General features: G+C 43.8%; 1 protein-coding gene across 1 annotated transcript in view; it reads left to right on the top strand.

The window, feature by feature from the left end:
* Positions 1–7879: 7879 nt before the first annotated feature.
* Positions 7880–15878, top strand: part of myom3 (myomesin 3) — an 84161-nt gene continuing 76162 nt past the window's right edge. Inside the window, exons 1-2 of the mRNA XM_014166542.3 lie at positions 7880–8171; positions 10834–10960. Coding sequence (XP_014022017.2) covers positions 10854–10960 — 107 coding nt within the window. The 5' untranslated portion in view covers positions 7880–8171; positions 10834–10853. The remainder of the gene's footprint in view (positions 8172–10833; positions 10961–15878) is intronic.

A 15878-nucleotide genomic window follows, 5' to 3' on the forward strand; every position in this document is an offset into this window, starting at 1 on the left:
TCTGTAGCGTCCGAACGGTTTGGCCTACTAACTAATATGACCACTCTATGGAAATATGAGACTCAGGAGCATGATGGTGTTCCCCGTTTTGCTCTACGACCCCCTAAGTGTCAAGGGGCGGTAACCCGGTACCAGTTGAAAAATGTTATTGAAGTATGGAGGTAGTTTTGTGCCAACAAAAAAAAGGGTTTAAAAATGTGTCAAAACACAAAAAATATTTCCAGAGCTTTCTTACATCTCCTAGATATAGGACACCTTATTCATTATGATACATTTTTTGACTGACTGTTTTGCCATTGATGAATGTGTTATTCGATGTGTTTCTATGGCCTTTAGTAGTAAATGCCAAATTCAATTTATGTATAGTTTTATAGTCTACAGGGGTCCTAAAAATCCAAATCAAATATCTAAATGATCCATGGTATGACCATCCTAAAACAATTCCATATGTTAGCTTAGTAGACCCCCCCCCCCCCCCCCCCCCCCACGCACTAAAGAAAATGGCTGAAAGCATAGGCCTACCGCTTGTTACTTTAAGATTCAAAATAAATGCTGGACCTGATTATATAAAGCGATCTATAACGACACTTTAATCCGCAATGCTTTATGCTAGAAACAACGTGTAAAATGCAGGGAAAGACGTGACTCCGATGCATATGGGATATCTTTGATTTAGCTCTATGACATTCAGAGGCTGCGCTACAACATTCTATTGTGGACTACACAAAAATTTTTTACTTTGCTTGGGAAGTAATGTGTGATTCTGTCACTATCAATTGATGTTCAACATTTCAACAGGCTATTAAACAACATATGACATCTAAATCAGTCAGGAGCAAGCCAGGTAGCCTAAGAAGGAATGAACGTGTTATTTAGGTTATATTATTATTATTATTTCAAGGCTATAGCCTGCCATTTAAGAAATACATTGTGAAACATTTGTGACACGCTATAGGCTGGCAGGAGTGTTCAGCATTTCAACAACACATCAACAACAGCACTTCAACAACATGCCTATAAATGTAGCATTTAGGCTCTATAAAATGAAGGGAAAAAAGTGAAAAATGTTTAGAGTTAAATAACAATTAAACTAAAAATGCCTTATACATTGCCTTTGAATTAACTTTTAGAAACACAAGATTGGCCAGTATCTGGTTTGAGGATCATGCGGTGTGCATACAAGTGCATGTAGGTCTACCTGATGATATGCGGCTGCTGTGTTAAAAAACGAACGTCTTTTTCTTCAATTCGTTGATGATCAGATACTTCAGTAGTAACTGGTTCTGTTGCGCAACATTTTTACAGTTGTTAAAGAACTTTAGCTCTGTTCCAAACATAGACTATCCTCTTTTTTAACAATAGCCTGTATACAAATTAAAATGTAGTGAAAATGTAGGGAAAGAGACTGTAACCATCCTGACAATGTGAGAGGTGGAGTAAGGATATGGGAAACTGTCCAGCCCCTTGGCAGGTTTTGCAGACTTTTATTCTTACTTTGACTGTTTCCCTTTGAACAGATATCAAGACTATTGAAACTGTGTTCACTTGCAACAACACTCTGACAGAAATTCCACTCTCTCTGTCAGACATTCCCTCTACACATCCTCCCCTGCCTCCTTCTCTCCATACCCAAGAAGAAAACAGAGAAAATTGCAGTGATGACCCTCTGGTCTCTTCTAACATACAGTAGTTCCCAAATCTCCATGAACTTTCTCAGCGGATCCCAAAATAGTTTTTTGAATTAAGTGCAAATTGCATTTCAAACTGAATTGAAAAGTGTCACCGCCTGCCCTTGATCAATTGATGCGGTGAGAGTTTTACTCACTTGGAAAGAATTTTCAGGTATTAATAACCTGATGTTAGCTCGTACTGACCCTATCAAAGGATAATGTTTACGTCAACCTCTCCTCACAAACAAAACAGCCAGGTGGAAAAGCCAGCATTAGTATTTTTCAAAAAGTGCAACCAGGAGACGGTGGGTGGAAAATAAAGAGGTTATCTACGAGAAATACAGTTCCTAATACATTTGTGCTTTTTGTTGTTTCATAACTTATCATCTTACATATTTATATAAAAATGACTTAATATTTCCTTTGGGGGTTGAACTCAAACCTTCTGTTCCAAATGTCTTTTTTTGAGAGTGGGCATTTTGATGGGCTCACTTAGCATATTCTCTGATTGAGGCAAAAGGCAGCCTCTCAAAAAGATACAGCTGACGGGGGGGGGGCAAACTCAATTTTCTTTGAAGTCATGAAAATCTTATCAGCTAGCGTTTGAAGACTTTGATGGGCCTAAACAAGGGGAACGGGTACATTGTGGTATCTTTTACAACACACTATCACCCCCAATAGTCTCTCTTGGCAGTGGCTATCTTTTTCTCTACTTCCGCACATTAGGTTCCGCTCAGATAAGGTGGACCAATTCAAAACAAATCAAATCAAATCAAATTGTATTAGTCACATGCGCCGAATACAACAGGTCTAGACTTTACAGTGAAATGATAACTTACGAGCCCCTAACCAACAAAGCAGATTCTAAAAAAAAATATGGATAAGAATAAGAGATAAAAGAGCAGCAGTGAAATAACAACAGCAAGATTATATACAGAGGGGTACCGATAGAGAGTCAATGTGCGGGGACACCGGTTAGTTGAGGTAGTATGTACATGTAGGTAGAGTTATTTCAAGAGAGTAGCAGTGGTGTGAAGAGGGGGAGGTGACTAGATGTTGATATTTTCTTTGACTAGATGTTCTTATGGCTTGGGGGTAGAAGCTGTTTAGAAGCCTCTTGGACCTAGACTATGACTATGAACAGTCTATGACAAGGGAGGCTTTAGTCTTTGACAATTTTTAGGGCCTTCTCTGACACCGCCTGGTATAGGGGTCCTGGATGGCAGGAAGCTTGGCTCCAGTGATGTACTGGGCGGTTCACATTACCCTCTGTAGTGCTTCGCGGTCGGAGGCCGAGCAGTTGCCATATCAGGCAGTGATGCAACCAGTCAGGATGCTCTCGATGGTGCAGCTGTAGAACCTTTTGAGGATCTGAGGCCCCATGCCATATCTTTTCAGTCTCCTGAGGGGGAATAGGTTTTGTTGTACCCTCTTCACGACTGTCTTGGTGTGCTTGGACCGTGTTAGTTTGATGGTGATGTGGACACCAAGGAACTTGAAGCATGCTCCACTGCAGTCCCGTTGATGAGAATGGGGGCATGCTTAGTCCTCTTTTTCCTGTAGTCCACAGTCATCTGACCTCCTCCCTATTGGCTGTCTCATCGCTGGTGGTGATCAAGCCTATCACTGTTGTGTCATCGGCAAACTTAATGATGGTGATGGAGTCGTACCTGGCCATGCTGTCATGAGTGAACAGGGAGTACAGGAGGGGACTGAGCACGCACCCCTGAGGGGCCCCTGTGTTGAGGATCAGCGTGGTGGATGTGTTGTTACCTACCCTTACCACCTGGGGGCGGCCCGTCAGGAAGTCCAGGATCCAGTTGCAGAGGGAGGTGTTTAGTCCCAGGGTCCTTAGTTTATTGATGAGCTTTGAGGGCCCTATGGTGTTGAACGCTGAGCTGTAGTCAATGAATAGCATTCTCACATAGGTGTTCCTTTTGTCCAGGTGGGAAAGGGCAGTGTGGAGTGCAATAGAGATTGCATCATCTGTGGATCTGTTGGGGTGGTATGCAAATTGGAGTGGGTCTAGGGTTTCTGGGATGATGGGATGATGGTGTTGATGTGAGTCATGACCAGCCTTTCAAAGCACTTCATGGCTACAGACATGAGTGCTACGGGTTCGTAGTCATTTAGGCAGGTTACCTTAGTGTTCTTGGGCACAGGCAGTATGGTGGTCTGCTTGAAACAAGTTGGTGTTACAGACTCAGACAGGGAGAGGTTGAAAATGTCAATGAAACCACTTGACAGTTGGTCAGCGCATGCTCGCAGTACACGTCCTGGTAATCCATCTGGCCCTGTGGCCTTGTGAATGTTGACCTGTTTAAAGGTCTGACCTGTTTAAAGGTTACTCACATCGGCTGTGGAGTGCGTGATCACACAGTCTTCCGGAACAGCTGGTGCTCTCATGCATGTCTCAGTGTTATTTGCCTTGAGGCGAGCATAGAAGTAGTTTAGCTCGTCTGGTAGGCTCGTGTCACTGGGCAGCTTTTGGCTGTGCTTCCCTTTGTAGTCTATAATGGTTTGCAAGCCCTGCCACATCCGACGAGCATCAGAACCGGTGTAGTACGATTCAATCTTAGTCCTGTATTGACGCTTTGTCTTTTTGATGTTTCGTCGGAGAGCATAGCGGGATTTCTTATAAGCTTCCGGGTCCCGCACATTCAATGCGGTGTTAGCGCCAGCCTCTGACTGTGGTGGTATGTAAACAGCTATGAAGAATTCAAATGAAAACTCTCTCGGTAGGTGTGTGGTCTAAAGCTTATCATGAGACTTCCTTAGATATCGTGCACCAACTGTTATTTACAAAAATACATAGTCTGCCACCCCTTGTCTTACCAGATGCCACTGTTGAATTTTGCCGGTTGCGGCAACATTATGTACAAAATAAGTAAAAAAAAGAAGTTACAAACAACGCAAATAAAGAAACAAAAAAACACAATCAGCTGGGAGCACGTAAAACGTCTGCCTTTTTCTCCGGCTCCATCTTACTTACTTTACCTTGCACCATTGGAATATATGCATGGCTCGTTGATAATGAAGTTTTGTTCTGATCTGACAGTTTGATCGAGGAGCAAGCTGGATCCTTTAACTCTGTTGCCTGATATGATGGCAAGATGCCAACTTTGCCCATGCAATATAATGCTAATGCTAAATTGATGTCTTTCAACAACTACAAAAACAAACACACAGGATGAGGAGGTTCATGTCTGGTAGCCTATGTTTGGTAAGTTTATTAGGTTGAAGATATAGAGCAATTTTTGGTTTACAAGCAAAAAAGACATGTTCGAGTCATGTTCGTGCATCCTCGCAACAAAAAGCTGTATACGGATGTCGGGATCTGGACAAACTTAGCAGTGAGTGAGTCATGACCATGAAAACACACAAGACTGATGGCTATAGATATACTCAACAAGTATATTATTGTCCTGTTTTTTTGTAGCTCTATTTGTGATACTTTACCTTGCCTCGTTGGCTTGTTAGCTTGCGAGGTAATCAATCCTCAAAAGACATCTGCGATGTTGTAATGTCAACAATAACCATCTGATTACCTGTTTTCTGACTTCCATGAACTGCATCTGAATTTGGATGTGATCGTATTTACTTCCATGCAAACAAATCACTTTCTGATTCAGAACTGTGCTTGCAACTTTTCATGACGTAGCCGTGAAATGGGTCTTTGCACTGGCAGTCAGTGCCGTTTACGATGAGGGAAGACAATCATTTTTTCATGAGCATGGGCTCATGAAAAAGTTATCCAACAGCATGTTGTTATCCAACAGCATGTTGGATAACTGTCATTCATATTCCATGCACCCAGTTCAATGCAACATCGATAGTGACACTCAAATTTTCCCTATACCCATCATTCGGTCGCTACAACCTAGCCTATGATTGAAAGTTTACAACGTAGGTTCACACAGGTCGAGAGAAACATTTGAGATGACAGACAGTGACACATGGACAGATAGTGACACATTCAATACCGGCTTTCACACTCTTACCTGCATCTAGCTTATCTAGGGTGTAATCATTAGTCCAACAGTTGAAAACAAGAGTTTCTATTGGACAAATTCAGGTATTTTTATCGCTGTTTCGTTTGCTTCTGTTTAAGAAACGTTTTCAACAGAATCAGCGGAATGAATACACCCCTGATCAAAACAGCCACATTGTATTCATTCTAACCTCTATGCACTCTCCTCTTCTCACCTTTTCCCTTCGTTTGTGGACTTCAATGTACAACATATCAGCTGTATGTGACCAGGCAAAAAAACCTTTCCAAACCAAACCATATCATAACTGCTACACGCAGCCTACATCGTTGTCCCCATATTAGCTAAAGTAACGTCCTAGTCAACATAGCTAATAGAACTAATGTGTTAGTAAACCCACTACAATCATGCAGTAGCGTTACAGTGTACAGTCAGTAAGCAGTTACACCAGCAGGCTTGAGGAAGAGGAGGATGTTGAGTGTCATCTTGACAGCGGATGGGTGCCATATTGGAGAGAGTTGTAAAAGAGGGGAGATGTAGAACCGCTAACTCCTTTCTCAACATGGTCTCATTAGAATGTCCAAATAGTGGCATTTAACCATTGTAGCTCTACAGTACGCCACTGTAAACTGACATATTAGTTGTGTCACCTAAATTGACGTATCACTTGTATGCCACTATAATGGTGTATTTATAACATTACTGATTGACTGATTGAACGGTAAGGGGAGCTAAATTCTCCATTACAACAGTAACTAATACAGCTGGTCTCTTCAGCTGCTTTGTTCTGGCAGTGGCAGTCCAGTTATTCTTAGTCAGAATGTCACTGGTGGTATATGATGAGACGAGGGGGCTGGCAAGTCCAGCTTGCATTGTTTACTGATATACCAGAGGCAGGTGTGGACGCTAAATGCTTTAAATAACCCCCCAACCCGGCACACAAATAGATGGCCTTGGATGAAGCCTGTTAGTGTCTTTTTAAACCCTATCAGACAGCGTTGAACTATCTTAACACACGCACGCATACACGCACAAATGCACACACACACGCATACACTAAAACACATGCATACGTGCATGCGTGCGCACACACACACACACACACACACACACACACACACACACACACACACACACACACACACACACACACACACACACACACACACACACACACACACACACACACACACACACACAAACACTAGAGCTGGGACGATAAATCAAAAATGATCGACACAGACCATAGTGATCGCAGGCATTTTGCTGATATCGTTCAGTAGTGAAATGTTATAGTGAAATAGATGTTATATCGCCCAGCTGCCATCTCTCTCTCCCTCTCTCTCTGTCTGTCTCAGCCAGTCTGTTTAATAGTGTAGAACAGTGTGCAAGCTTCAAGGACTAATCAGAGATCACTGTAAAAGGATAAAAGGAGACAGAGAAGGGGGGGGGGTGAGGGAGGAGGGGAAGAAAGAGAGGAACTTGGATCAGGGGAGAGACAAAAGTGAGACGGTGAGTGGAGAGGGGAGGGAGATACAGGCAGGGGAGGGGGGTTGATAGAGAAAGAAATCAAGGACGGAAAAGTAGTCTGCGAGATAAAGGGAGAGGTTTGAAAGGAGGAATGGCGTGACTGGATCTCAGGTGCAAACACAGTCACTAATAACCCTATAACCCTTGTTCTTTCAGAGGGTGTTCAAGGCCAGTCTTTCAATAGAAGAGGCTCTGTCTTTACCCATCTCGCCCTTGGTCTCAATTATGAGACAAGACCATTATGGGGCCAGATGAAAAGGAACACAGAGAATGGACTAGCCCCCACCCCCCATTTTCTGTGAATGTTCAACTACCAATAAGTTTAGGATGATCTTGTTATATAGACACATTCGTTATAAAAAGTCAACCATATATTCACACTCACCCCAACATGACAGTTACTGATCAGACAGTTGGTGGAATACCTTAGGCATCGTTTCCCCTGTGGCCATTCCAGCTGTCGCTTTCAGCTGCCTAGATCATACAGTCCACTCAATCCTCACTCCTATTGTGTTGTTCTGTTGTTGCTACTGTGGCATCCTTGGCCGCAGGTCTGCAGTGCTGACTGTAAGTCTATCTGGCTGGATGGCATTGACCGGTGTGGGTGGGGGTTTGGGGGTTGGTGGTGGGGGCACCGGAGGGGACGTGTCAGTAGTCTATATTTACCACCTTGAGTGCATTGTGTTTGGCCACATTCTCTTTGTGAAGGACACTTGGTGTCCAGGGCCAGGTTCACCTTCACTGCTCATACAGGGAGAGGCAGAGCGAGGAGCACGGGAGAGAAAGAATAGAGGTACTGTAAAGAGAGGTGAGACAGGGAGATTAAGAGAGCGTGAGACAGCAATTGAGAGAGACAGACAGTGAAAGGTGACAGGGGACAGAGAGAGAGAGAGACAGAGAGAGACAGAGAGAGAGAGAGACGTGTGTCCTTCATGCTCATCTTGAGGGCCTGTGGAGTATAACCCTTTCTTCAAAGACAAACGTAAGTTGTTTTTTAATTCACCCCGGTACACCGTGATGTCATGATGTAATCACTTCTTATTTTCTTTCCAACGTAGTCTCATCCACAAGGACGTGTTAAGGATACATTACAAGGGTCATAAACATCACATGAATATATAGTGAAAACCAATACTGGGAAAGTAACCCAGTGACAATTAGCGTCTGGTGACTTAATAAGTAAGGGAGAATGATGGACTTTTAATTAAGCCAATGGCAGTGGTGCAAAGTACTTTAGTAAAAATACTTTGAGAACTACTTAAGTCGTTTTTGGGGGGGTATCTGTACTTTACTATTAATATTTTGGACAACTTTTACATTTACTTCACTACGTTCCTTAAGAAAAGAATGTACGTTTTACAATTTCCCTGACACCCAAAAGTACTCGTTACATTTTCAATGCTTAGCAGGACTGGAAAATGGTTCAACTCACGCACTTACAGTATCAAGAGAACATCCCTGCTCATCCCTACTGTCTCTGATCTGGCGGACTCACTAAACACACATAATTCGTTTGTAAATGTTGTCTGAGTGTTGGAGTGTGCCCCTGGCTATCCATACATTTTAAACAAAACAAGAAAATGGTGCCATCTGGTTTGTTTATTATAAGGAATTTGAACTTATTTATACTTTTACTTTTCATGCTTAAGTATATTTTAGCAATTGCATTTACTTTTGATATTTAAGTATATTTAAAACCAAATACTTTTAGACTTTTACTCAAGTATTATTTAACTGGGTGACTTTCACTTTTACTTGAGTCATTTTACACTTTACTTTTACTCAAGTGTACTTTTTCCAACACTGGCCAATGGGATGGCATATGTGTTCACAAAAATGTTTGACTATGTTTCAGTGTTTGTATTATTTCTTCATTTTTCCTCAAATTCATGTGGTAGAACGTCATCCTCTTCCTCCATGGAGTAGTCTCAACGGCCTCCATATGCAAATAATTCGTGTTACTATACTGCTGAGCTTTGCATATTCTAGGACATTTCCCTTTGTCTCCATGAGATAAGTCTTTTTTAAATTGAACCTTTATTTAACTAGGCAAGTCAGTTAAAAATACATTCCTATTATAAATGACAGCCTACTGGGGAATAGTTACAGTGGCTTGTGAAAGTATTCACCCCCTTGGCATTTTTCCTATTATGTTGACTTACAACCTGGAATTAAAATAGATTTTTGGGGGGTGATACCATTTGATATACACAACATGCCTACCACTTTGAAGATGCAACATATTTTTTCTTGTGAAACAAACAAGAAGTAAGACAAAAAAAAAAACAGAACTTGAGCGTGCATAACTATTCACCCAATTTTAGTCTTCTCTGACCAGAGTACCTTCTTCCATATGTTTGGAGAGTCTCCCACATGCCTTTTGGCGAACACCAAACGTGTTTGCTTATATTTTTCTTTAAGCAATGGCTTTTTTCTGGCCACTCTTTCCGTAAAGCCCAACTCTGTGGAGTGTACGGCTTAAAGCTGTCCTATGGACAGATACTCCAATCATATCTCAAGCTGGTTGAGTGTCAAAAGAGTCTCTACTTTTGGCAGCCTTCATAAATATAAGTTGAAATGACTCTCTCAGGACGATTAGGTAAAGCTCACATGTGTTGTTCAGACAATCCATGATCTACCAAATAACAAATCATTCATCCCCATGTTACTTTGTCTTTTGTCATCAGAGAGTTGGACTGTGCAGTCTACTTCAAGACATAGGGGAAATTGCACTGTGAGGAGAAAGAACATTACTCTCCACTTTCTCCACAGGGGTCCCGGGTATCCAGGCACGCACCAGCTAAGACAGATGCATTTTAATATGCTGGAGGTTGACCTTTTTACCACCTGTGTACAAACAACCATTTAGTTTTGCACAACAATGAGCCATGAAGGTAAACCAGTGAGGATGCTATCCTGTTGAGGCGTTTGTCATTAGCCACTTGCTAACATCAGACCAGCTGGCTCACTGCAATGTAATTCTAAGAATTAAAGCATTAGACACAAGCCACTCGCTAATGTTAGCCCAGGTCGTCCAATGTAATTTGAACAGACCAGAAGGAAAAACAAATTAGGATGTTTATAATGCTAACGCGCTAACACTGGTAACAGTTGCTTGTGGGAGTGGGTGAAGGAAGCAATCACTCAGGCTCTGGCCTGGTTCTGTTGGTTGGGCGAGCTGCAGTGTCGGCCTCCCCCTGAGCAGAGAGTGATTAATGACTGCTTGGGTGGCAGGCAGCGGCATGGTGGCAGACCTGAACTAATGAATTATAACCCGCTCAATGGCCCACAAAGGGCCAGTTCATTTAACATAGGCCTGAAGCACACTTTTCTCCATGCCAGCTGCACCTGTCTTTACTTCAAACACAAACAACACATTGGATTGTGTTGTTGTTGTGCTAATATGATATTACATGTTTTGGATGCATTTCCATTGACACCTGGCTATTTGAGATCCACCATGAGCATAATTACTATGGTCATAAATGTACATATTCCTCACAGTGAAAGTGAAAAGAGATCTCTTTAGCATTCCTTTGCGAGTCTCCATCATGTCAACATGAGTGGTCCTACTGTGCAATGTTAGATGATGCATCCTCCTCCCTTCATCCCTCCCTCATCTCTCCTACCTCCTTCCTCCACAGGTGTTGGTCAGGGGTTCACCATGGCAACCAAGACGCTGATGACACGGGTCCAGGAAGAGCAGTCCCACCAGATGTCCCATAGCATGGCACTGGCCTCGCAGATCAAGAAGAAAACCTTCACCTCCAGGTAAAGGCACCCTGGCACACACACCCTGCTTCGTCATCATACCATAGATCATGTTCATCCAATGCTTTATATAAAAAATTAGATAGAATAACGAATTTCCAGGATATATCTAGTTGAATATGGGGTTCTGTATATACACTATATATACAAAAGTATGTGGACACCCCTTCACATTAGTGGATTCGACAATTTCAGCCACACCCGTTGCTGACAGGTGTATAAAATTGAGCACAAGGCCATGCAACCTCCATAGACAAACAATGGCAGTAGAATGGCCTTACTGAAGAGCTCAGTGACTTTCAACGTGGCACCGTCATAGGATGCCACCTTACCAACGAGTCAGGTCAACTGTAAGTGCTGTTATTGTGAAGTGGAAACGTCTAGGAGCAACAACGGCTCAGTCGCGATGTGGTAGACCACACAAGCTCACAGAACGGGACCGCTGAGTGCTGAAGCGCGTAATGCGTAAAAATCATCTGTCCTCAGTTGCAACACACTACCAAGTTCCAAACTGCCTCTGGAAGAAATGTCAATACAAGAACTGTTTGGCAGGAGCTTATGAAATACGTTTCCATGGCCAAGCAGCTGCAAACAAGCCTAAAATCGCCATGCGCAATGCCAAGCGTTGGCTGGAGTGGTGTAAAGCTCTCTGCCATTGGACTCTGAAACAGCGGAAACGCGTTCTCTGGAGTAATGAATCATGCTTCACCATCTGGCTGTCCGACAGATGAATCTGGGTTTGGAGAATGCTACCTGCCCCAATGCATAGTGCCAACTGTAGAGTTTGGTGGAGGAAGAATTATGGTCCGGAGCTGTGAAAGTAAATCTTAACGCTACAGCATACAATGACATTCTAAACGATTCTGTGGTTCCAAATTTGTGGCAACAGTTTGGGGAAGGTCCGTTCCTGTTTCAGTATGACAATGCCCGTGTGCACAAAGTAAGGTCCATACAGAAAAGATATGTCAAGATCGGTGTGGAAGAATTTGACTGGCCTGCACAGAGCCCTGACCTCAACCCCATCGAACACCTTTGGGATGAATTGGAACGCCGACTGCGAGCCAGGCATAATCGCCCAACATCATTGCCCAAACTCACTGATGCTCTTGTGGCTGAATGGAAACAAGTCCCTACAGCAATGTTCCAACATCTAGTGGAAAGCCTTCCCAGACAAGTGGAGGCTGTTATAGCAGCATAGGGGGCACCAACTCCAACGACAAGCAGGTGTCCACGTACTTTTGGTCACGTAGTGTATCTCACACTTACTTTATGGAAAATGGCTTGCATGGGAGTAAAGTACAGTCAATATTGACCATCCAAGTATTACTGTATGTTACCGGATATGTGCATAGCTAGAGAGATGAAAAGTGCCCTGTATATAATGGAGCCCTGGTTTGTTGTGGGTTGTGGGATGACATTAGAGCTTTTAAATAAGGACATGGAGCGGGTAGGGCAGTTATTCTGAGCTCATTGAGACAGCAGAGCATTGACGCAGTGTGTGTCCGGGTGTGTGTGTGTGTGTGTGTGTGTGTGTGTGTGTGTGTGTGTGTGTGTGTGTGTGTGTGTGTGTGTGTGTGTGTGTGTGTGTGTGTGTGTGTGTGTGTGTTTGCTTAAGGGCAGTATTAGACCTACACTTACATGCACAAACATGCGGTACACACTAGTCCATGTGGATAAAGTAGCCTTTGCATTACACTAATATACTGTATGGAGGCATACACATTCACATACACATGTCATTGAGACCCTCTCCAGAAAGAGAGACACGTTGCCGCTTTTATTGATTTACCTACGGATGGGCAGTCAACCTTGTCTGCCTCTCCCTGCCAAAGTTAGCCTTCAATCCCCAGAACAGCCCTGATTCACCACAGAGCTCACCCATGCTCATATAAACACACACCAACCAAACAACATTGACTCACAGACTGCCCACACACTCCGCACACAAATTCTGCACACACATGTACAGACAGATGACTCACAGACAGACACACACACAAATATGCCATATCATTAAGTGTATGGCGCCAGAAGGCTACCGTTTTACAGGCTCCTAACCAATTGTGCTATTCTGTGTGTTTTTTTTGCGTTATTTGAAACTTATTTTTGTACATACTGTTTCTGCCACCGTGTCTTATGACCGAAAAGAGCTTCTGGATATCAGTGCAGCGATTACTCACCCCGTACTGGACAAAGATTTTTTTCTTTAACGAGTCGGACGGGAAGGATTTTCTTCAGACACCGGACAAGGCCCAAATCCCCATAATTCGCATAAAGAAGAGACGGAGATATCGGGGAGGTAAGTCGGGGTGCCTTGTAAGGATCCGACGGTGAGTGGGTAATCCACCTCTACCATCAGTCCTATTAGCCAATGTGCAATCATTGGATAATAAACAGGATGAGCTCTGATCAAGACCATCCTACCAACGGGACATTAAAAACTGTAATATCTTATGTTCCACCGAGTCGTGGCTGAACAACAACATGGATAACATACAGCTGGCTGGGTTTTCCATGCATCGGCAAGATAGAACCACTGCCTCTGGTAAGGGTTGGCAGTCTGTGTCTATTTGTAAATAACAGCTGGTGCACAAAATTTTTGCTCACCTGAGGTAGAGTATCTCATGATAAACTGTAGACCACAGTATTTACCAAGAGAGTTTTAATCTATATTTTTCGTAGCTGTCTATTTACCGCCACAAACCTATGCTGGCATTAAGACTGCACTCAATGAGCTGTATAAGGCCACAAGCAAACAAGAAAATGCTCATCCAGAGGCGTCGCTTCTAGTGGCCGGGGACATTAATAGAGGGAAACAAATCAGTTTTACCTAATTTCTACCAGCATGTTACATGTGCAACCAGAGGGGGAAAAAAACTCTAGACCAATTCACTCCACACTCAGAGACGCATACAAAGCTCTCGCTCGCCCTCCATTTGGCACATCTGACCATAACTCTATCCTCCTGATTCCTGCTTACAAGCAAAAACTAAAGCAGGAAGTACCAGTGACTCGCTCAATACAGAAGTGGTCAGATGATACAGATGCTAAGCTACAGGACTGCTTTGCTAGCACAGACTGGAATATGTTCAGGGATTCTTCCGATGGCATTGAGGAGTACACCACATCAGTCACTGGCTTCATCAGTAAGTGCATCGATTGCGGCGTCTCCACAGTGACCGTACATACATACCCCAAGCAGAAGCCATGAATTACAGGCAACATCCACACCGAGCGAAAAGGGTAGAGCTGCCTCTTTAAATACACATTCACATACACACTCTAACCCAGACGCTTAGAAGAAATCCCGCTATGCCCTCAGACGAACCAACAAACAGGCAAAGTGTTAATACAGTACTAAGATTGAATCGTACTACACCGGTGCCGACACTCGTCGGACGTGGCAGGGCTTGCAAACTATTACGGACTACAAAGGGAAGCACAGCCGCGAGCTGCCCAGTGACACGAGCCTACCAGACGAGCTAAACTTCTTCTATGCTTGCTTCGAGGCACCAGCTGTTCCGGAAGACTGTGTGATCACGCTCTCCGCAGCCGATGTGAGTAAGTCTTTTAAACAGGTCAACATTCACAAGTCCGCAGGGGCAGACGGATTACCAGGACGTGTACTGCGAGCATGCGCTGACCAACTGGCAAGTGTGTCTTCACTGACACGTTCAACCTCTCCCTGTCTGAGTCTGTAACACCAACATGTTTTAATCAGACCACCATAGTGCCTGTGCCCAAGAATACTAAGGTAACCCGCCTAAATGACTACTGACCTGTAGCACTCACGTCTGTAGCCATGAAGTGCTTTGAAAGGCTGGTCATGGCTCACATCAACACCATCATCCCAGAAACTCTAGACCCACTCCAATTTGCATACCGCCCCAACAGATCCACAGATGACGTAATCTATTTTACACTCCACACTGCCCTTTCCCACCTGGACAAAAGAAACACCTATGTGAGAATGCTATTCATTGACTACGGCTCAGCGTTCAACACCATAGTGCCCTCAAAGCTCATCACTAAGCTAAGGACCCTGGAACTAAACACCTCCCCGTGCAACAGGATCCTGGACTTCCTGACGGGCCACCCCCAGGTGGTAAGGGTAGGTAACAACACATCTGTCACGCTGTTCCTCAACACGGGAGGGTCCTCAGGGGTGCATGCTCAGTCCCCTCCTGTACTCCCTGTTCTCCCATGACTGCATGGCCAAGCATGACTCCAACACCATCATTACGTTTTCTGATGATGCAACAGTGGTAGGCCTGATCACCGGCAACGATGAGACAGTCTTTAGGGAGTAGGTCAGAGACCTTATAGTTAAATCTATTTTGTTTTCCGAGAACCAAATATCAAACAAGGACATCAGCTACTTCTGAAAGAACGGAGTGGGTTTTATGGAGCGCTTGTGTGGAACACTAAGGGTTGTGCACTGTGCCTTTCGTCTGTTTATCTAAACTGAGCTTTGCCCTGAGTTTTCATCAGTGCGGGGGAAAGGATCAATTTAGTGCTTTTCATGTGGGTGTCCGGCTGTGCTTTGAATGGTGTCATCTTGACTTAGCACCACAGAACTGAACCTTAATCAAAGGCTTGATGGCGGCTTGATCCGGTCTGTGATGTGGACTTTAAAGTGGCCCTCTCCCAAGGGCCTGAGTGGGACTCTCTCAAAGCCCTCTGATACTTCTCTCCAAGTGCCCAAAGCCAGCAGTGAGCCTGGACAGTGGGCACCTACTGGGCACGTTGGCAAGGGAAGAGACAGTAAGGCACCATGGTCCTTCATTGCCCTCCTTATCTAAGGCTTTCGTCTTATTGATAGTTGGGCGTGGTACTCCTCAATGTCTTGACAAACGTCTCTGCATGTTTCAGTATTGGGCACAAGACTGCACCAGCCTTCAAAGTCTTCATAGCGTCC

The sequence above is a fragment of the Salmo salar genome, chromosome 02 (assembly GCF_965601325.2).
Source record: "Salmo salar chromosome 02, fSalSal1, whole genome shotgun sequence".
In the NCBI taxonomy this organism is placed as follows: Eukaryota; Metazoa; Chordata; class Actinopteri; order Salmoniformes; family Salmonidae; genus Salmo; species Salmo salar.